Genomic DNA, 21,035 nt, shown 5'->3' with positions numbered 1-21,035 from the left:
GCCTCCCAAAGTGCTGGGATTACAGGCGTGAGCCACCGCACCCGGTCTTTTTTTTTTTTTCTTTAAGAGATAGAGTCTCGCCGGGCGCGGTGGCTCAAGCCTGTAATCCCAGCACTTTGGGAGGCCGAGACGGGCGGATTACGAGGTCAGGAGATCGAGACCATCCTGGCTAACACGGTGAAACCCTGTCTCTACTAAAAATACAAAAAACTAGCTGGGCGAGGTGGCGGGCGCCTGTAGTCCCAGCTACTCCAGAGGCTGAGGCAGGAGAATGGCGTAAACCCGGGAGGCGGAGCTTGCAGTGAGCTGAGATCCGGCCACTGCACTCCACCCTGGGAGACAGAGCCAGACTCCGTCTCAAAAAAAAAAAAAAAAAAAAAAAAAGAGATAAGAGTCTCACTCTGTCACTCAGGCTGGAGTGCAGTGGCATGATCATAGCTCACTGTAGCCACCCAACTCCTGGGCTCAGGCAATCCTCCTATCTCAGCCTCCTAAGGTGCATGCCACCATTCCCGGCTAATTTTTTTCATTTTTTTGTACAGATGAGGTCTCGCTTTGTTGCCCAGGCTGGTCTCAAACTCTTGGGCTCAAGTGATCCTCCTGCCTCAGCCTCCCAAAATGCTGATTACAGGCAAGAGCCACTGTGCCTGGCTCCCACATCTTGATTAGTATAATCCCCTTCCCCATCCCCACCCCGGCCATCAGCGTTGCCTGGATTTCCCCAGATCAGGAGGGGACATAACTGACCTGAGGAAATGGGTCCGCTGATGCCAGCAACACGTTTTCTGGTTTCAAGTCACAGTGGACAATGTTCTTGAAGTGAAGGTGTCTCAAAGCCACTAGGATCTGAGGGGAGCAGATGGGGCCAGTAAGAAAGGTAGACAGGTACTCAGCCAAATCTCACCCTCAGCAGCTGCCAGCCCTCCAAACCCGTCCATACCACTTTTTTTTTTTTTTTTTTTTTGAGACAGAGTCTTGCTCTGTAACCCAGGCTGGAGTGCAGTGGCATGATCTCAGCTCACTGCAACCCCACCTCGTGGGTTCAAGTGATTCTCCTGCCTCAGCTTCCCAAGTAGCTGGGACTACAGGTGTGTGCCACCATGCCTGGCTAATTTTATTTTTTTCTTTTTGAGGCAGAGTCTCACTCTGTCACCTGGGCTGGAGTGCAGTGGCGTGATCTCAGCTCACTGCAACCTCCGCCTCCAGGGCTCAAGAGATTCTCCTGCCTCAGTCTCCCGAGTAGCTGGGATTACAGATGCTGGCCACTATGCCCAGCTAATTTTTTCTATGTTTAGTAGAGACGGGTTTCACCATGTTGGCCAGGCTGGTATTGAACTCTTGACCTCGTGATTCACCCACCTCGGCCTCCCAAAGTGCTTGGCCTCCCAAAGTGAGTCACTGCACCCAGACCTGCCCTGATAGCTTTTTTTGTATTTTTAGTAGAGACAGGGTTTCATCATGTTGATCAGGTTGGTCTCCAACTCCTGGCCTCAAGTAATCCACCCATCTCAGCCTCCCAAAATGCTGGAATTACAGGCATGAGTGAGTCACTATGTCTGTCCCCATCCATGCCTTCCTACACACCCCTGCAGACACCCCTGCCAGGGAAACAGGAGGCACTGGAGCACCAAAGAATCTCAGAATCATAGAACCATTTACACCTGAGAGATAAGAGTTAAATGTAAACTAGAAAGGCTGGGCTAGATGAGAGGGGCTGTGAAGATCCTGAGATCTTCTAGCATATGGTAAACTCCTGAATGCTACTAATAGAGCAGGCATTTTCAAGATCCAACTATGTGATTCTTTTTTTTTTTTTGAGATAGAGTCTTGCTCTGTCACTCAGGCTGGAGCGCAGAGGTGAGATCACAGCTCACTGCACCTTCGACCTCTCAGGCTCCATCCATCCTCCCACCTCAGCCTCCCTAGTAACTGGGATTACAGGCACACACCATCGCACCTGACTAATTTTTGTATTTGTAGAGACAGTGTCTCACCATGTTGCCCAGGCTGGTCTCAAACTCCTGCACTCAAGTGAACCACCCACCTCAGCCTCCCAAAGTGCTGGGATAACAGGCGTGAGCCACCCCACCTCACCCTTTTTTTTTTTTTTTAAGAGATGGAGTCTCCCTCCATCACCAGGCTGAAGTGCAGTATCATTCGCTACAGCCTCAAACTAATTGGGTTAAGTGATCATCCAACCTCAGTCTCCCAAATAGCTGGGACTATAGGCATGTGCCACCATGTCAGGCTTTGATTCCCCCCCCAACTTTTTTTTTTTTTGAGAAGGCCTCTTGGGTTCAAGCAATTCTCCTGCCTCAGCCTCCTGACCAGCTGGGATTACAGGCGCACACCACCATGCCCAGCTAATTTTTGTATTTTTACTAAAGACAGTTGCTCTCTCTATTGGTCAGGCTGGTCTGGAACTCCTGACCTCGTGATCCACCCACCTTGGCCTCCCGAAGTGCTGGTATTACAGGCGTGAGCCACCGCACCTAGCCTGATTCCATTTTTTAAAAAAATATTTTTCATCCTTACAAAAAACTTTGGGTGTGGTGACTCAAGCCTGTAATCCCAGCACTTTGGAAGGCTGAGGCAGGAGGATCACCTGGGGTCAGGCGTTAGCCACCATCCTGGCCAACATGGCGAAACCCTGTCTCTATTAAAAATACAAAAATTAGTTGGGCGTGGTGATGGGTGCCTCTAGTCCCAGCTACTCGGGAGGTTGAGGCAGGAGAATCACTTGAATCTGGGAGGTGGAGTTTGCAGTGAGGCAAGATCACGCCTTTGCACTCCAGCCTGGGCGACAGAGCGAGAATCTGTCTCCAAAAAAAAAAGAGGCAGAGAGATTCTGGAGCCAATCTGCCCTGCCCAGGTAGAGAACCTGGCTCAATGCTTACGAACTTACGGCCTTGGGCAAGTCTCTTCACCTCTCTGGCTCTCAGTTTCCTCATCCGTAAAATGGGGGTGATAATAGTACTCACCCACTAGCCTGGCCGACGTGGTGAAACCCCATCTCTACTAAAAATACAAAAATAAGCCCGGCATGGTGGCGCGAGCCTGTAATCTCAGCTACCTGGGAGGCTGAGGCGGGATAATTGCTTGAACCCGGAGGCGGAGGTTGCAGTGAGTCAACATCGCACCCCGGCACTCCAGCCTGGGCAACAGAGCGAGACCCCGTCTCAAAAAAAAAAAAAAGAGTACCGACCTCACAGGTTGCTATAAGGTTTAAAGCATATCTAAAGATGCATGTAAAGCGCTTAGGATAGCTAACCACTGTATGTTAGCTGTTACTGTTGTTATTAGTTACTATTTTTGTGATGGCCTGTTGGTAAATATATTTGTGTGTGTCTCTTAAATAAAGCTTCTCCTGCTGTATCTGTTCCTATGATGACAAGGTGAGCTGATTGGAAGAAAAAAAAAAAAACCATTACCATTTGTAACCATTTATCTGTGAGAATATTTCTTGATTCTCTCAAACAAAATGCCAAGTACACCAGAAGCACAGTGTTGTACTACTGCAATTATTATCTATGTCTCAGAATTTAAATACTTGTGTTTATTCTGATTTTCTTTTTTAAAAAAAAATTTTTGTAAAGATGGCATCTTGCTACGTTGCCCAGGCTGGTCTTAAACTCCTGGCCTCAAATTATACTCCCACTTCAGCTACCCAAACCTTGAGATTACAGGCATGATCCACCCTGCCCGGCCAAACTCCTCATTCTACAGACTGGGAGACCAAGCTGGAAAGATGCATGTGTTGTATGTCATCTCCAGATTGTTTTTTTGAGACAGAGTCTCACTCTGTTGCCCAGGCTGGAGTGCAATGGCATGACCTCAGCTCACTGCAAATTCTACCTCCCAGGTTCAAGCGATTCTTGTGACTCAGCCTCCTGAGTAGCTGGGATTACAGGTGGGCACCACCACACCTGGCTAATTTTTGTATTATTAGTAAAGATGGGATTTCACCATGTTGGCCAGGCTGGTTTCAAACTCCTGACCTCAGGTGATCCACCCACCTTGGCCTCCCAAAGTTCTAGGATGACAGGTGTGAGCCACCTCGCCCGGCCCATTTCCAGATTTTGTCAGTTGATTTTCTCCCAGTTCATGTGAACAAAGAGGGCAGGTTAGGCCGGGCATGGTGGCTCATGCCTGTAATCCCAGCACTTTGGGAGGCTGAGGTGGGTGGACCACAAGGTCAGGAGTTCAAGACTAGCCTGGCCAACACAGTGAAACCCCATCTCTACTAAAAATACAAAAATTAGCTGGGTGTGCTGGCACGCGCCTGTAGTCCCAGTTACTCAGGTGGCTGAGGCAGGAGAATCGTTTGAACCTGGGAGGCGGAGATTGCAGTGAGCTGGGACCGTGCTATTGCACTCCAGCCTGGGTGACAGAGTGAGACTTCGTCTCAAAAAAAAAAAAAAAAAAAAAGAGGGCAGGTTGGAAGCTAGATAGATCCAGACTGGAAGCTAGATAGATCCAGACTCAAATCTTGGCTGGAAAGCTACTCGGCTGTGACCTCGAGGGAGACAGCTATCTCCCTGAGCCTCAGTTTCCTCATCTATACAATGGGGGTTATGACCCCTCGTATGAGGTAATACCTACCTCATACGATGGTGGTGAGGCCTAAATAAGCTCATGAGGTAAAGGGTTTAGCACAGGGCTTGGGTGTAGGGCAGGCAAGAGCCCAGAAAGCAGAAATCTGCAGAGAGAGAGAGAAAGAAGAGCAAGCAGGCAAAAAGAGAGGAAGAGATGAAGGCCAGAAAGAGAAACCCCCTCAGCTGCTGAAAGCAGCCACCTGTGAGAACCACGATTCCTCTCCACACCTGAAGTCTGGATGTGGCCAGGCGCGGAGGCTCACACCTGTGATCCCAGCACTTTAGGAGGCTGAGGCGGGCAGATCACTTGAGGTCAGGAGTTTGAGACTGGCCTGGGCAATGTGATGAAACTCCATCTCTACTAAAATTACAAAAAATTAGCCAGGTATGGTGGCACACACCTATAATCCCAGCTACTCGGGAGGCTGAGGTAGGAGAATCGCCTGAACCCAGGAGGCGGAGGGTGCAGTGAGCCGAGATCGTGCCACTGCCCTTCAGCCTGGGCAACAAAGCAAGACTCTGTCTTAAAAATAAATAAATAATAAGGTCTGGATGAGGGTACATCAGGGGGATTCTGTCCCTACCCCATAAGCCAGCCTGACAAACAGGCACACTGCCTGAGAGGATAAGTAAGGGTGCTGGGCCGGGGTAAAGGAAACAGCAAGGTGACTCTGAGACCCACAGAGATGTCTCAGAAGAAGGCAAGGCGCCAACATCCTTTCTAGGAAGGATGTGAAACACAGAAACCACAAAAGGGGATATTTAACATCATAAAAGTTCAACTCTATGGCAGGCTGGATGCAGTGGCTCATGCCTGTAACCCGACACTTTGGGAGGCCGTGGCAAGAGGACCACTTAAGCCCAGGAGTTCGAGACCAGCCTGGGCAACATGGCAAGACCCTGTCTCTACAAAAACATTAAAAAAAAAATTGCCAGGTATGATGGCTCATGCCTGTGGTTCCAGCTAACTCAGGAGACTGAGATGGGAGGATCACTTGAGCCCAGGAATTCAAGACCAGCCTGGGCAACACGGCAAGACCTTGTCTCTATGAAAACATTAAAAAAAGAAAAAAATCAGCTGGACATGGTGGCTCATGCCTGGGGTTCCAGCTAACTCAGGAGACTGAAATAAGAGAATTGCTCCAGCCCAGCAGTTTGAGGCTGCAGTGAGCTATGATCACACCACTGCACTCCAGCCTGGATGACAGAATGAGACCCTGTCTCAAAAAAAAAAAAAAAAAAAAGAATAAAATCCTATGGTAAATACAAGCTAAATATAAAATAAAGAGGCAAACAAATACTGGGATAAAACCATTGAACAACGTAAGTGATAAGAATCTAATGTGCCCTCCCAAAAAAGGAAATCAGAACAGAGGCTGCGCACAGTGGCTCACACCTGTAATCCCAGCACTTTGCAAGGCTGAGGCCGAGTTGGGAGGATCACTTGAGCCCAGGAGTTGAAGACCAGCCTGGGCAACATAGCGAGACCCTGTCTTTATAAAAATTACCTGGGCGTGATGGCTGATCTCTCTAGTCTCAGCTACTCAGCAGGCTGAGGCAGGAGAATCTCCTGAACCTGGGAGGTCGAGGCTGCTGCAAGCTCGGGTGACGGAGCGAGACCCTCTCTCAAAAAAAACAAACAAAAAGCACAGGCACACAAGGAAAATCTGTCTGAATGTAACACAAATGAGTTTGACATCACTAGTTAAAAGCAAAGATCCTAGGTTCAAATCCCACCAGCGATGTGACTCTGGACAAGTTATTTGATGTCTCTGACCCTCAGTTTCTTCAACCATAAAAGGGGAGTGATAATAATAGCACCTACTACATAGGTTACTATGAAGATTAAATGAGTTTGAAGAGTGCCTGGCACATAGTAAGTGCTCAATAAATGTCAGTGACCACATTATTTATCATCACCATTATCAGCCTCCCTTGTCCTAGCCCTGCTCACCTGAGCGATCACTGTCTAAGACTGGGGCTGTATTGGTCATCCCTGTGTCCTCAGCACTGCCCAGCAAGGCACCAAGCACAGAGGACGGACTAGGGAGCATTTGTTGACCAACTGAATGAATGAATGAGAGAAAAAGGGCTCCTTGACGCTTTTTTCTATTGTTTGGTTTTGAGACAGGGTCTCGCCCTGTCACCCAGGCTGGAGTGCAGTGGCACGGTCATAGCTCACTGCAGCCTTGACCACCTAGGTTCAAGAGATCCCCTCCACTTCCTCCTCCCAAGCAGCTAGGACTATAGACTTGTGCTACCAGGCACCACATCCAGCTAGGTTTTCTTTTTTTTTTTTCTTTTGGTAGAGATGGGATCTCACTATGTTGCCTAGGCTGGTCTCCAACTCCTGGCTTCAAGTGATCCTCTTGCCTTGGCCTCCCAAAGTGCTGGGATTACGGGCATGAGCCAGCCTGTTTTTGAGATGGACTCTTGCTGTTGCCCAGGCTGTCTCAAACTCCTGAGCTCAACCAGTCCTCTGGCCTTAGCCTCCTGAGTAGCTGAGATTAGAGGTGTACCCCACTGTGCCTGACTCCCCTTTTTTTCAGATGAGTCAAATCAGGTCCAGGGAGCCTGACTGATCATTTATTTTTTTTTATAGTAAAAGTAGCTATCATTACCACTAGTCTATTATTTTTCTATTATTATTACTCTTTATTATTATTATTATTGAGACGAAGTCTCACTCTTGTCCCCCAGGTTGCAGTGCAGTGGCACGATCTTGGCTCATTGCAACCTCCGCCTCCCGGGTTCAAGCGATTCTCCTGCCTCAGCCTCCCAAGTAGCTAGGATTACAGGTGCCTGCCACCACGCCCAGCCAATTTTTGTATTTTTAGTAGAAATGGGGTTTCACCATGTTGGCCAGGCTGATCTCAAACTCCTGACCTCAGGTGATCCGCCTGCCTCAGCCTCCCAAAGTGCTGGGATTATAGGCGTGAGCCACCGCGCCCGGACTACTCTTTATTATTTTTAATTGTTATTGTCACTCTATTATCTTTCTTTTTTCTTTCTTTTTAGAGGCAGGTCTCGCTGTGTTGCCCAGTCTGGAGTGCAATGCCTCTTCACAGATGTGATCCCACTACTGCTCAGCACAAGAGCTTTGACCTGCTCTGCTTCCAACCTGGGCTGCTTTGCAACCTGGTGGTCCCCCGCTCCTGGGAGGTCACCGCATGGATGCTGAACTTAATGAGAACAACTGATCAGTGCAGAACTCCTGGGATCAAGTGATTCTCCTGCCACAGCCTCCTGAGTAGCTGGGACCACAGGCACGTGCTACTGTGCCTGGCTTACTTTTTATATTATGGTTATTATTACTCCTGTACGATTATGGTTTTTATTTAATTTATTTATTTTCTTGAAAGAGAGTCTCGCTCTGTCACCCAGGCTGGAGTGCAGTGGCACGATCTCAGATCACTACAAGCTCCGCCTCCCGGGTTCACGCCATTCTCCTGCCTAAGCCTCCCGAGTAGCTGGGACTACAGGCGCCCGCCACCACGCCCGGCTAATTTTTTGTATTTTTAGTAGATATGGGGTTTCACCGTGTTATCCAGGATGGTTTCGATTTCCTGACCTCGTGAGCTGCCCACCTCGGCCTCCCAAAGTGCTGGGAGGTGTGAGCCACCGCCCTCGGCCTGATTATGGTTTCTATTATCTGCTGTTGTGACTCCCGCCAGTGTCTTCCTGACCCCCTAGGCATACAGGGCCTCTCCAAGCTGACATCTGATGGGGAGGGGTGGGTGGTAGCGGGCAGGACGGGCGCACCTGGGTGATGAGGAACTTGGTGAGGCGCTCAGGCAGCCGGCCCTTCTCACTGGACAGGATCATCTCCAACATGTCCCCATGCAGCTTCTCCATCACCACAAACACTTTCTCAGGCGTCTCGAACATGCACTCCAGGTTCACGATCCCAGGGTGCCGCAGGCTCTGCAGGGTGGGGAGTGGGGTCAGGGCCCGCCCTGGTCGCCCACTAACTCAGACCCCAAAGGGTCAGGTACGGGAGCAGGAGGACAAACAAGGAGAAGGATGTCCCTGGGGTGTTGGCACTTGGGGAGGGAAGGCGGCTTCCCACAGGCCAAGACAGAATAGGCCCACCTCCACCCCACCTGCCAGGTGCCCAGAAGGATCATTGCTTTCTTTCTATTTAAATATAGAGATGGGGTTTCACCATGTTGGCCAGGCTGGTGTCAAACTTCTGGCCTCAAATGATCCTCCCACCTCGGCCTCCCAAAGTGCTGGGATTAACAGGCATGAGCCACCATGCCCGGCCCAGAAGGATCTTTACATCCTGAAATTCTAGTGGAGGCCCAGTGTTGCAAGAGGGAAGAGCGGAAGCTTGGAGAAATGGGGAGAGCTCTGCATGTCTGTATCTTTTAAATCCATACCCCCTCTCACATTCCCCAGTCCTATCCTGGCCTAACCCCTCTCTCCCACCCAGATCCCCACTCAGCCTCCTGGCTACGGTCACTTCCCTTTCCACCCACCCTCCAGATGGCAGCCCAAGGGATTTTCCTAAAGTACACACCTGATCCTGCCCCTCCCTTGCTCAAAAGCCTTCTGTGGCTCCCCAGTACCCTCAGGAGAAAGTCCAAAGGGTCTGACTTCACCCTCCTCCCTGGCCTCATCTTCCAGTACCTCCTTTCTAGAAAACCTCATGCTCCCTCTCACCAGACCTTTGTACAGGCTGGTCCCTCTGCTAAGAACACCTTCTCCTCTTCTTCAGTCTCAACATGCATATGCCTTCCTCCAGGAAGCCTTCCCTGACCACCCCTACACACTGGGTCAGCTAGCCCATGAATGGAAGCAGCAGAAAGGGAAGGCGGCCTGGTGCTTACCTGCAGAATGGCCACTTCGTTCCGGAGCTGGCTCTCCTGCTTGGTGGGGAAGCGCAGTTTGTCAATGACCTTAACTGCCACGTCCCGGCCTGTCTTCCGGTGCTTTCCTGGGCAGGGAGTCAGACAGATGGGGGTTGAGAGAGCAAGACCACCCAGTTTGGCAGGAGTATCTCCACCTCTGCCGACCTCTACCCCCCCATCATAGAGACAGTCAGAGTTGGGCAGAGTTGGAGGCCCCGGGAGATATGTGAAAAGGCCAGCAGAGGTGCACTTTGGGAGTAAAGGTAGAAAGAAGGAAAGCGAAAAACAAAGCTCCAAAGAAGAGAATGTATAACACGGGAAACTGAATTTATAACCAGTCAGGATCTAGCATCTAGTTTTGTGTGGCCCATAAGAGTCCTGGGGACAGGGGAGAGACAAAAGTGAGGGGACTCCAGGTTCAGGATTATCTCCACCCAAATTCTACACTTCCAAGAGTGTAGAATTTACCCTCCCTGTCCTATCCAGCTGTAGGATCTAGCTCTGTGACAAATCAAAGTGTAAAATTGACCACCCCTTGAATTCAATCAGAATCCAGGATTTAGCCTGTGGCCAATCAGAATGCAGAATCTGCCCTCCTAGTCAATCAGAATCTAGGCTCTAGCTCTGTGGCCAGAGTGCAGAATCTATCCTCCTATCCAATCAGAATCTAGGATCTAGTTCTGTGGCCAATAAGAATGCAGAATCTATCCTGCTATCCAATCAGAATCTAAGTTCTAGCTCTGTGGCTAATCAGAATGCAGAATCTACTTTCCCTATCCAATCAAAATCTACCTCTGTGACCAGAGTGCCAAATCTACGCTTCCTATTAACAACAGGAGGAAAGTCCATTTATTTTTCCCAATGAGAAAAGGAGAACCTACAACCAGTCCACCCAGGATCTAACTTTCTAAGCCAATCAACATAGGAGGTGAGCATGTGACCAATCAGAAAGGAAGGGTTGGAGCTACAGCTGCTTCCCCCAGCCCCAGGCCCCCTCTGGGTTAGCTCTAAAGTGTCCTCACCTCCATAGACCACTCCAAACTGCCCTGAGCCCAGCACTTCATCAGGGAAGATCTGATAGACAGTGGCGATGTCCTGCAGGGTGAAGACAGGGCAGGTCAGGGGTGCAAATGGAAATGGGGGAGGGGGAGTCAAGGAGATGAGAGAGCTGGGGAGGGTTTGTGGGAAGGGAGGGCATCTTGTGTGGGCAGGAGTCTCACCACATTCTCTTGGATCTGACTGTTGGACACAGAGATGCTCAGAGAAGCTTGTCCTGGGGAGAGGGGGGAGAGAGAGGTGAGGGGACTCCAGGCTCAGGATTATCTCCACCTATACCTGCAAAGGCAGACTTGGGGAGTCAGGCCACCCAGATTGGAATCCAATGTTCGATACAACATGCAACTTCAGGCTGGTGACTTGTCCACTCTGAACCTCGGTTTCCTCATCTAGAAAATGGGAATAATAAAAGGACCTCCCTCATAGGGCCACCAGGAGGAGTAAATGAGATGTACTGAGTGGCTAAAGGAGTGACGTTATGGATGATTTTGCTGAGCATTTTACCCTAGGATCTCAGCACCGGGGGAGGCAGACTGAGCCCAATATACAGAGAAGGAAACCGAGTCTTGGAGGGAAAGCCCAGACTGACTCCTGAGTCTTCCCTTGAATTTGTCTCCCTACAAACCCAACCAGAGCCAGACATTTCTAAATCCGGATCCTTCTGCCACTTGAATGTCTCTCTCTTCCACCAGTCTAGGCCCCTGCTCGCCCTCCAACTCTGGGTCCTCACCCCACAGCCCCTTCCCTGGTCTCCTTGCCCCAGTCGTGCCCCTCCTATTCACCTCCCACAGAGAAGCCACAGGGATCTTACTGAGGCACAAGGCTGACCCTATCCTTCCTCTGCTCACAACTCTGCCATGGCTCCCCAGTGCCCTCAGGAAGAAGCCTGAGCTCCTTAAATGGTCTAAAAGGCATGGCTTAGACCCTCATCTACCTCTGACTTCAACCCCCCACATGCTATTCCTGACACACTGGCCTCCTTGCTGGGCCTCAAATACAGCAAGCTCTCTTCTACCTTCTGGTCTCGCCATATGCTGCTTCCCCTGCCAGGAATACTCTTTCCTTCATCCTAGACTTAGCTAAATCCTCCTCATCCTCAAGTGTCAGCACAAATGTCAGTTCTAGGACCAAGCTGGATCACTCTCGCAAATGTTCTGAATCAGACTCGTTGCTTGTATGGGTTAATGATCAATGTCTGTAACCCACGCCGGATTATAAGCTCCAGAGGGTGGGAACCTGGTACTCTCTCATCACTTTTTGCCTCTGCCTAAAATAAGATCCCATTTTCTTTCCCACATCTCACCCTGCCTCAGCCTCCAGGTCTCAGTTCAGATGTCACCTCCTCCAGGAAGCCCTCCTATACACCCAGATTGGGTCAGGTACCCCTCTGGGCCCCTCCAGCTTCCTGGCTCCCTTGTCCCAACCCTGCCCACCCTGGACTGTCACTCTCTGAAGATAGGTATTCTGCCCTGCTGGACTCTGAGCCCCATGAGGGCAGGTCTTGGGCTGTCCTGATCACTGGGTCCCCAGCACTGTCCCGCGTAGAGGAGGTACTCAGTAAGTGCATGAGGACTTATCAGCACCTGGGACAAGGCTCATGGAGGGGAAGTGACATGCCCAAGCCCATATATCAGGCCAGGAACTTAACAGAGATTTGTTGTGGATTTTTGTGTTTTTTGTTTGTTTTTTCTTTTTTGGAGACAGAGTCTTGCTCTGTCACCCAGACTGGAGTGCAGTGGTGTGATCATGACTCACTACAGCCCCTCAACCTCCCAGGCTCAAGCAATTCTCCTGCCTCAGCCTCCCAAGTACCTGGAACTACAGGTGTGCGCCACCACACCTGGCTAATTGTTTTTATTTTTTGTAGAGATGGAATCTCGTTATGTTGCCCAGGCTGGTCTTGAACTCCTGGCCTCAAGTGATCCTCCTTCCTTGGCTTCCCAAAGTGCTGGGATTAACAGGCATGATTAACAGAGTCTGAACCCAGGCCTGCTGAGTCCAGAAGCCATGTTCTCAACCCCACCAATGCCTAAGGGCCCTCTTTGGCCTTTCCATTCCCCAGAATCCTGCCCCACCCATCTACACCTATTCTTTCAAGGACCGGGGTGGGAGGACTTACTGTGGGGCGCGTGGCCTGGGGCGCTGGGTGCGTCCTGAAGGATGACGGGCATCAGGGCCTGGCGGATGGCTGTCTCCCAGCCCCGGGCGGCCTCAGCCCCCTGCCCACTTGGCCCACCCGGAGCCCCACCAGGCATCTCGCCCACGAAATAGGTGGCATTGGCAGTCACGATCTCAAAGCAGTGTGGGTTGGTGCCCGGCGGCACAAGGCTGAAGTTCTGGGCGGACTCCACCGTGAGGATTTCTGACAGCGGAATTTCCTGCAGGATGCGGAACCAGCACAGGTGAGGGTACCAGGCAGACCCTGGAATTCTACTGCTTACCCAGAACGATACACAGGATCCAGGCTGATGGGGATGGGCCTGGTTTGCAGAGTGGTTAGACAAGTTCCCAGTAATTCTAAGTCTGTTCTCACTGTTCTTTTGTAATTACTGGCAGAAGCCAGGGGCGGTGGCTCACGCCTGTAATCCTAACACTTTGGGAGGCCGAGGCGGGCAGATCACTTGAGGTCAAGAGTTCGAGACCAGCCTGGCCAACGTGGCAAAATCCTGTCTCTACTGAAAATACAAAAATTAGCCAGGCGTGGTGGTGTGTGCCTGTAATCCCAGCTCATCAGGAGGCTGGGGCAGGAGAATTGCTTGAACCTGGGAGGCAGACGTTGCAATGAGCCAAGATCGTGCCACTGTTGCCTAGGTGACAGAGTGAGACTCCATCTCAAAAATAATAATAATACTAATTACTGGCAGAAGTGATATTGAAGCAGAGACCAGAAACGTAAGAAGTCAGCTGGCAAAGAGTAGGGGAACAGCATGTGCAAAGGCTCTGAGGAAAGGCTGTGCTCAAAAGCCAAGCTGTATTCCCATCACATGGGCGGTGCCTGGACACAGCAAAAGCTGGATAAACATTTGACGGCCAGACGTGGTGGCTCATGCCTGTACTCCCAGCACTTTGGGAGGCCGAGGAGGGCAGATGGCCCAGGAGTACAAGACGAGCCTGGGCCACATAGTGAGACCCCAGCTCTACAAAAAATTTAAAAATCAGTCAGGCATGGTGCCATAAGCCTGTAATCCCAGCACTTTGGGAGGCCAAGGCAGGCAGATCGCTGGAGCCCAGGAGTTTGAGACCAGCCAGGGCAACACGATGAGACCCCCATCTCTACAAAAAATAGAAAAATTAGCCAGGTGTGGTGGTATGCACCTGTAATCCCAGCTACTGGGGAGGTGGGACAATTATTTGAGCCAGGGAGGCAGAGGTTACAGTGAGCCATGATCATGCCACTGCACCTGGGAGACAAGCAAGATCCTGCCTCAAAATAAATAAATGGGCCAGGTGCGGTGGCTCACACCTGTAATCACAACACTTTGGGAAGCCGAGGCGGGCGGATCACGAAGTCAGGAGTTTGAGACCAGCCTGACCAACATGGTGAAAGCCCATCTCTACTAAAAACACAAAAATTAGCCAGGCATGGTGGCATGCCTATAATCCTGGCTACTCAGGAGACTGAGGCAGGAGAATCACTTGAACCCGGGAGGCGGAGGTTGCAGCGAGCCAAGAACGCGCCACTGCACTGGAGCCTGGGTGACAGAGCGAGACTCCGTCTCAAAAATAAATAAATGTTTGATAATAAATGGAGGAAATGAGGCCACACAGGGCTTCGCAGGCCACAAGGAAGAGCCTGGGCTTTGTCCAAGGGCCCTAGGAAGCCACCGAAGGCTTGTGAGCATCATCTGCTTGTGTGCGGAGGGCAGATGGAATACAAGGAGATGGAGACAGAGAACCAGGAAGGAGGCTGAGGGGACCCAGGCGGGACAGAAGGCGCAGGGATCATGGGGTGGGAAACGTGTCAAAGGAGGAAGAAGGGAGGAAGGACAAAGGAAGGAGGGAGGGAGGAAGGAGGGAGGAAAGAATGAATGACTTAGGTAGCCCATAAAACCAGGTGATGACACGGACACACGGGTGGGGGGATGGTGAGGACAGCATTTTATTTTATTTTTTTTTGAGATGGAGTCTTGCTCTGTGGCCCAGGCAGGAGTGCAGTGGCATGATCTCAGCTCACTGCAACGTCCGCCTATCAGGTTCAAGCGATTCTCCTGCCTCAGTCTCCAAAGTAGCTGGGGTTATAGGCACCCGCCACCACGCCCAGCTAATTTCTGTATTTTTAGTAGAGACGGGGTTTCACCATGTTGGCCAGACTGATTTCGAACTCGTGATCTCAAGTGATCCTCCCGCCTCGGCCTCTGAAAGCTCTGGGATTTACAGGCATGAGCCACCATGCCTGGCCAAGGACAGTATTTTAGATGGCGTGGTCTGAGCAAAATGGGAAGATGATAAGGAACCAGCCATGGAAAGTTCAAGGAAGACACTCCAGGGCAGGTAACAGCAGGAGTCCAGGTTTAATTACTCTAAGACAATAGGAGCCACTGGGGGTTTTCCAGGGTTTTAATAAAGACTCCCCTGGCTACTATGGGGGAAATGACAGAGGTTGAGGTCAGAAGCAAGGACCCTGCAAGGAGAAGGCTGCAACCATCCGGGTGGAAGACAGTGGCTGGGACACGGTGTGGGCACAGGAGGTGGTGACAAATACACACACATAATGCAATATATTAATTATAAAGGAATAGTGAGGCCAGGGGCGGTGGCTCACGCCTGTAATCCCAGCACTCTGGGAGGCCGAGGGGGGGGGCAGATCACGATGTCAAGAGATCGAGACCATCCTGGCCAACATGGTGAAACCCCCGTCTCCACTAAAAATACAAAAATTAGCTGGGCGAGGTGGCGTTCACCTGTAGTCCTAGCTACTCGGAAGGTTGAGGCAGGAGAATCACTTGAACCCGGGAAGTGGAGGTTGCAGTGAGCCGAGATCACGCTACTGCACTCCAGCCGGGCGACAGAGTGAGGCTCCATCTCAAAAAATAAATAAATAATAAAAAATAAAGGAATAGTGAGAACAGCCTTAGAATTACTGGGAGCTTAATATACCACGCCCTAAGCCGATTGGTTTAGTGGATTGGCTCTTTGAATTCTACCACCAGTCCTGAGGTATTAGCATTTGAGGCATATTTACAGGTGAGAAGCGTAAGGCACTGAGAAGTAGGGAACCTGCCCGGGCCCCCCGCGCTGGAAAGTGGTGGGGCCAGAATCGGATGGGCAGCTCTTGCTGATGAGCTGGAAGCAGGGAGGCTGGGGGTGGGCAGAGGGTGTGATTTTCAGGATCTGTCTGGAGTAACTGGGGGTAGGAGGATGTGTGGGGAAGTTTGTGGGCACAGCGGGAAGTCCAGGGGAGGTGGAAGCCCGGAGGCTTACCTTATAGTATCTGTTGGTCGTGTTGTTCTGGAAAAGCGTGATGCACTTGCAGTCCAGGCGCCAATAGTGCCGCTTTCTCTGCAAAGATGTTTGAAGAGTCACGTGAACCGCCAGACTTTCCCGCCCAGTCCTGGTCCCGTGGCACTGCTCGGGGCTCCAGGTGCCTGGAGCACCACGTGCACGCCCTAACCCTAGCACCTACCCCCACGCCGTAGTCCCACCCCACCCACACGCCCTAACCCTAGCCCCGCCCCTAGCCTTAACCCTAGCCCAGCCCCCACGCCCTAACCCCAGACTCACCTCCACTTAGCCCTCTTCCTCCAGCCAAGCTCCTCCCCTAACTCTAGCCCCGCCCCTAACCTTGCCCTTAGCCCCGTGTCTTCCCTAACTCTTGCCCCTAGTCCCACCCTTAAAACCCACGCTTCTAATTCAAGCCCCGCCTCCAGCACGGCCCAGCCCACTACTGGCTCGCCCACGACTAGCTTCAGACCCACCCACCTAGTCCCGCCTACTCAAGCTGAGCCGCCCCTCTTCCAACCATCACTCCGCCGCACCTCGCCCCGCCCCGACCACTCACCAGCGTGTCCTTGTTGCTGTAATGAACCACCCAACCCTCCCGCAGCGTGGTGCTGGATTTCCGCGTCGTGTGTCGCACTGATTGCACCACCCTCATTAGGGGGATGTACCCTAGGGAGCTGCGGAGGAAGAGGAAAGGGTGAGAAGTCACATGCAGAAAATGACCATGCTGCTTGGGGCCGCAGGGGGCATCTCTGGGAAACTAGGGAGTTGGGGACTGTTTTTGTTTGGTTGTTTTTTGTTTTGACAATTCCTCCCCCCCCAACACACACCCGGGAGTTGTCTTTTGTTTTTTTTTTTTTTGATACGGAGTCTCGCTCTGTCGCCCAGGCTGGAGTGCAGTGGCGGGATCTCGGCTCACTGCAAGCTCCGCCTCCCGGGTTTACGCCATTCTCCTGCCTCAGCCTCCCATGTAGCTGGGACTACAGGCGCCCGCCACCTCGTCCAGCTAGTTTTTTTGTATTTTTTATTAGAGACGGGGTTTCACCATGTTAGCCAGGATGGTCTCGATCTCCTGACCTCGTGATCTGCCCATCTCGGCCTCCCAAAGTGCTGGGATTACAGGCTTGAGCCACCGCGCCCGGCCTCCTCTTGTTTTTATCACCATCACCAATACCCGATGCTATGGATGCATTGATTAGTTGTCTCCCCACTGAGACTGTCAGCTCCAGAAGGGCAGACTTTTACCTCTTTTGTTCATATAGCTGTGTGCTTGGAGTCAGAACACAGCAGGTGCCCATTAAATATTTTCCGGTGCACCTGTGAGGGTGCCCGCTTACCCCTGCCCCAGGTTTATCACCCTGTGGGGTAGATACTTCATTGCCCCAGGAGGAAACCGTGGCACAGAGGGAAGCACCTAGCAAGTGAAGGGGTAGAGCTGGGATCTGGGCTGACTCTCAGCCTCCAGCGCCTATGTGAACTGTGCTGCGCCAGGTTTCTCAAGAAACATTCATGCTGCACCCAGATAGGAAGTGCCTGATCTGAGCCAGCCCTGTCCTAGGCACCTGGGAGGGCAGAAAATATCCTTGCTCTCATGCACCTGAGCTCACATTCCAGTAGAGTTGAATAAGTGTGAACTCTGTATATAGTTTCAAAATGTGTAGGCTGGGGGCACAGCGGCGCACACCTATAATCCCAGCACTTTGGGAGGCTGAGGTGGGAGGATTGCTTGAGCCCAGAAGTTCAAGACCACCCTGGGCAACATAGCAAGACCCCTATCTCTAAGAAAAAAAAAAAAAAATAGAAGAAGAATATAGGTCGTGCGTGGTGGTTCACGCCTGTAATCCCAGCACTTTGGGAGGCCAAGACAGATGGATCACCTGAGGTCAGGAGTTCAAGACCAGCCTGACCAACATGGCAAAACCCCGTCTCTACTAAAAATACAAAAAAAATTAGCCAGGCATGGGGGTGGGCGCCTGTAGTCCCATCTACTCGGGAGGCTGAGGCAGGAGAATCGCTTGAACCCAGGAGGCGGAGGTTTCATTGAACTGAAATTGTGTCACTGTACTCCAGCCTGGGAAACAAGAGTGAAACTCTTGTCTAAAAAAAAAAAAAAAAAAAAAAAAATTAGCCAGATAGCATTGCATCCCTGTAGTCCCAGATACTCAGGAGGCCAAGGCAGGAGGATCACCTGAGCCCAGGAGTTTGAGGTTTCAGTGAGTCACAACCACACCACTGCACTCCAGTGGGCAACAAAGCAAGACCCTTTGGGAGGCTGAGGCGAGTGGATCACTTGAGCTCAGGAGTCAGGAGTTCAAGACTAGCCTGGGCAACATAGGGTAGACCCTGTCTCTACAGAAATACAAAAATTAGCTGGGTGTGGTGGATGAGCCTGTGGTCCCAGCTACTTGGGAGGCTAAGGTAGCAGGATCGCTTGAGCCCAGGTGGTCGAGGCTGCAGTGAGTCAAGACTGCACCACTGTACCAGCCTGGGTGATAGACCGAGACCCTGTCTCAAAATAAAAAATTATTTTTAAAAAGTTGTAGTGCTTTAAAAGGTTTGCTTCAGGAACTGGGAAAATTTACAAATACAAGGTGATGTCAGCCCACTGTAGATAAAAAGAAATGGAGGTTCACTGTGCAGGAGGGTCTTCCCCCAGGGTTGCTTGGAGGGTTCCGTGCCTACCTCTGGGCCTTGCCTCCCTCGCCTTCCTCCTCCTCACTGGCATGGAGCGCATTCTCCGAGTGGGAGCCAGGGATGACACCGGAGTCCTCTGACTCATCCATGAGGGCGCTCTTGTCAGCCTCGCTGAAATCGGTGGCCTCCTCCATCGGCACATCTGTGGGGACGGAGGCGTCAGAGGGGCCTCCACCCAGTCCTGCCCCTTCCCTTCCTCCCCAGCGTCCCCCCAGCCTCTCACCTCCATTGATAAGGGCCTCCCCCAGGCAGTCATTAGGGACGCGGGTGGCGCAGCGTTTGTGACAGTTAAACTTGCAGTCTGGTAGGACGGGGAACAAGGGGACAGGTGAGAAGGGGAAGAGAGGTTACCTGGAAGGCCTGAACCTTGACCCTAAGCCCCAGGCTCAAAAGAGTCTACTCTTGCTGCCTGGGTAAGAACACTGGCTGCCACTGCCCTGGTCATTTTCCCACTTTCAGCCACTGTTTGCCTAACTATCGGGGGCTCTTGATTAAGTGGGAGGGCTAGACTCAAAATCCCGATGACTGCCAGGTGCGGTGGCTCCCACCTGTAATCTCAGTACTTTGGGAGGCTGGGGAGAACAGATAATTTGAGGTCAGGAGTTCGAGACCAGCCTGCCCTACATGGTGAAATCTCATCTCTACTAAAACTACAAAAATTAGCTGGGCGTGGGACTACAGGTGCCCACCACCAAGCCTAGCTAATTTTTGTGTGTTTTTAGTAGAGACAGGGTTTTGCCATGTTGGTCAGGCTGGTTTCGAACTCCTGACCTCAGTTGATCCACCCACCTTGGCCTCCTAAAGTGCTGGGATTACAGGTGTGAGCCACCGCGCCTGACTTGTGTGTGTGTGTGTGTGTGTTATTGGTTCTAATGTGCTGTGACTCTAGACTCTGAACACCCCAGGGCTGGGTTCCTCAACCCGTGACACTAACATAGTGCCTAGGATAACTCCTTGTTTTAGGGCACTTGCTGTGTGCATTGTAGGATGTTTAGCTGCATCTCTGACTTCTACCTACTGGATGCCAGTAGCACTATCCCAGTGTACCAAACAAAACTATCTCCAACCCCTGTGAAACATCCCCTAGGAGCGAAACTGCCCCGGACGAGAACCACTGCTGTAGAGTTCAGTGTTTCCATGGTTCTAGGGACACTATACATCAAAGATTCTAGAGTTTACTAAAAACCTATTTTATGAAGGTTCTATGATTCTGTATTTCTTTCTTTTTTTTTTTTTTTCTTTGAGAAATAGTCTGGCTCTGTCTCTAGTCTCTCCCAGACTAGAGTGTACAGTGGCGCAGTCTTGGCTCACTGCAACCTCTGCCTCCCAGGCTCAAGCAGTCTTCCCACCTCAGCCTCCTGAGTAGCTGAAACTACAGGCACGCACTACCATGCCCAGCTATTTTTTTGTATTTTTTGTAGAGATGGGGTCTTTCCATGTTGCACAAGCTGGTCTTGAACTCCTAGGCTCAGACAATCCACCCACCTAAGCCTCCCAAAGTGCTGGGATTACAGGTGTGAGCCACTGCCCCCGGCCTGATGCTGTATTTCTTTTTTTTTTTTTTTTTTTTTTGAGACGGAGTCTCGCTCTGTCGCCCAGGCTGGAGTGCTGTGGCCGGATCTCAGCTCACTGCAAGCTCCGCCTCCTGGGTTCACACCATTCTCCTGCCTCAGCCTCCCGGGTAGCTGGGACTACAGGCGCCGCCACCTCGCCCGGCTAGTTTTTTGTATTTTTAGTAGAGACAGGGTTTCACGGTGTTAGCCAGGATGGTCTCGATCTCCTGACCTCGTGATCCGCCCGTCTCGGCCTCCCAAAGTGCTGGGATTACAGGCGTGAGCCACCGCGCCCGGCCCTGATACCGTATTTCTAAGGCTTCAGAGTTTGATGTCCAAGTTTCTAGAACTCTAGACATCTATGATTTGACACTTCTAAGACTCTTTAATGTCCAAGATTTTAGGGTGTTATATATCTCAACTCTAAAATTTGACAGTTCTAGAGTTCTACAATTCTAGGCTTCTCTGCTTCCAGAATCTGCAGATTCCAAGGTTCTAGGATTCTATACATACAAGATTCTAGAATTTGATGTTTCCATGCTTCTTTAGCTCTAGAATTTGATTGTTCCAATAAATTCTTGAATTGGATGTTTCTAAGTTTATATGGATCTAGACTTCTGAGGTTCTAGAATTTTTTTTTCTTTTTTTGAGACAAGTTCTTGCTTTGTCACCCAGGCTGAAATGCAGTGACACAATCACGGCTCACTGCAGCCTCAACCTCCTGGGCTCAATTAATCCTCCCTCCTCAGAGTCCCAAGTAGCTGGGACCACAGATGCACGCTGCCACGCCTGGCTAGTTTTTAATTTTTTTTGTAGAAACAGGGTTTCGCCATGTTGCCCAGGCT

The 21,035-nt window shown here is 51.1% G+C and overlaps 1 protein-coding gene across 2 annotated transcripts in view; it reads right to left on the bottom strand.

The window, feature by feature from the left end:
• The window catches only part of PRKD2 (protein kinase D2), a 48,241-nt gene that overhangs the window by 12,708 nt on the left and 14,498 nt on the right, over positions 1-21,035 (bottom strand). For both annotated transcript variants that reach the window (XM_023182227.1, XM_023182226.1), the window contains exons 7-16: positions 18,861-18,938; positions 18,626-18,779; positions 16,503-16,620; positions 15,926-16,003; positions 12,624-12,882; positions 10,669-10,721; positions 10,471-10,543; positions 9,428-9,534; positions 8,358-8,519; positions 748-846 (exon numbers count right to left, since the gene is read on the bottom strand). In XM_023182227.1, the coding sequence (XP_023037995.1) occupies positions 748-846; positions 8,358-8,519; positions 9,428-9,534; positions 10,471-10,543; positions 10,669-10,721; positions 12,624-12,882; positions 15,926-16,003; positions 16,503-16,620; positions 18,626-18,779; positions 18,861-18,938 (1,181 nt within the window). The remainder of the gene's footprint in view (positions 1-747; positions 847-8,357; positions 8,520-9,427; positions 9,535-10,470; positions 10,544-10,668; positions 10,722-12,623; positions 12,883-15,925; positions 16,004-16,502; positions 16,621-18,625; positions 18,780-18,860; positions 18,939-21,035) is intronic.

The sequence above is a fragment of the Piliocolobus tephrosceles genome, chromosome 21, assembly GCF_002776525.5.
Source record: "Piliocolobus tephrosceles isolate RC106 chromosome 21, ASM277652v3, whole genome shotgun sequence".
Classification (NCBI taxonomy): domain Eukaryota; kingdom Metazoa; phylum Chordata; class Mammalia; order Primates; family Cercopithecidae; genus Piliocolobus; species Piliocolobus tephrosceles.
Note: the sequence above shows the minus strand (reverse complement) of the source record. Positions and strands in the feature narration are given on the sequence as shown.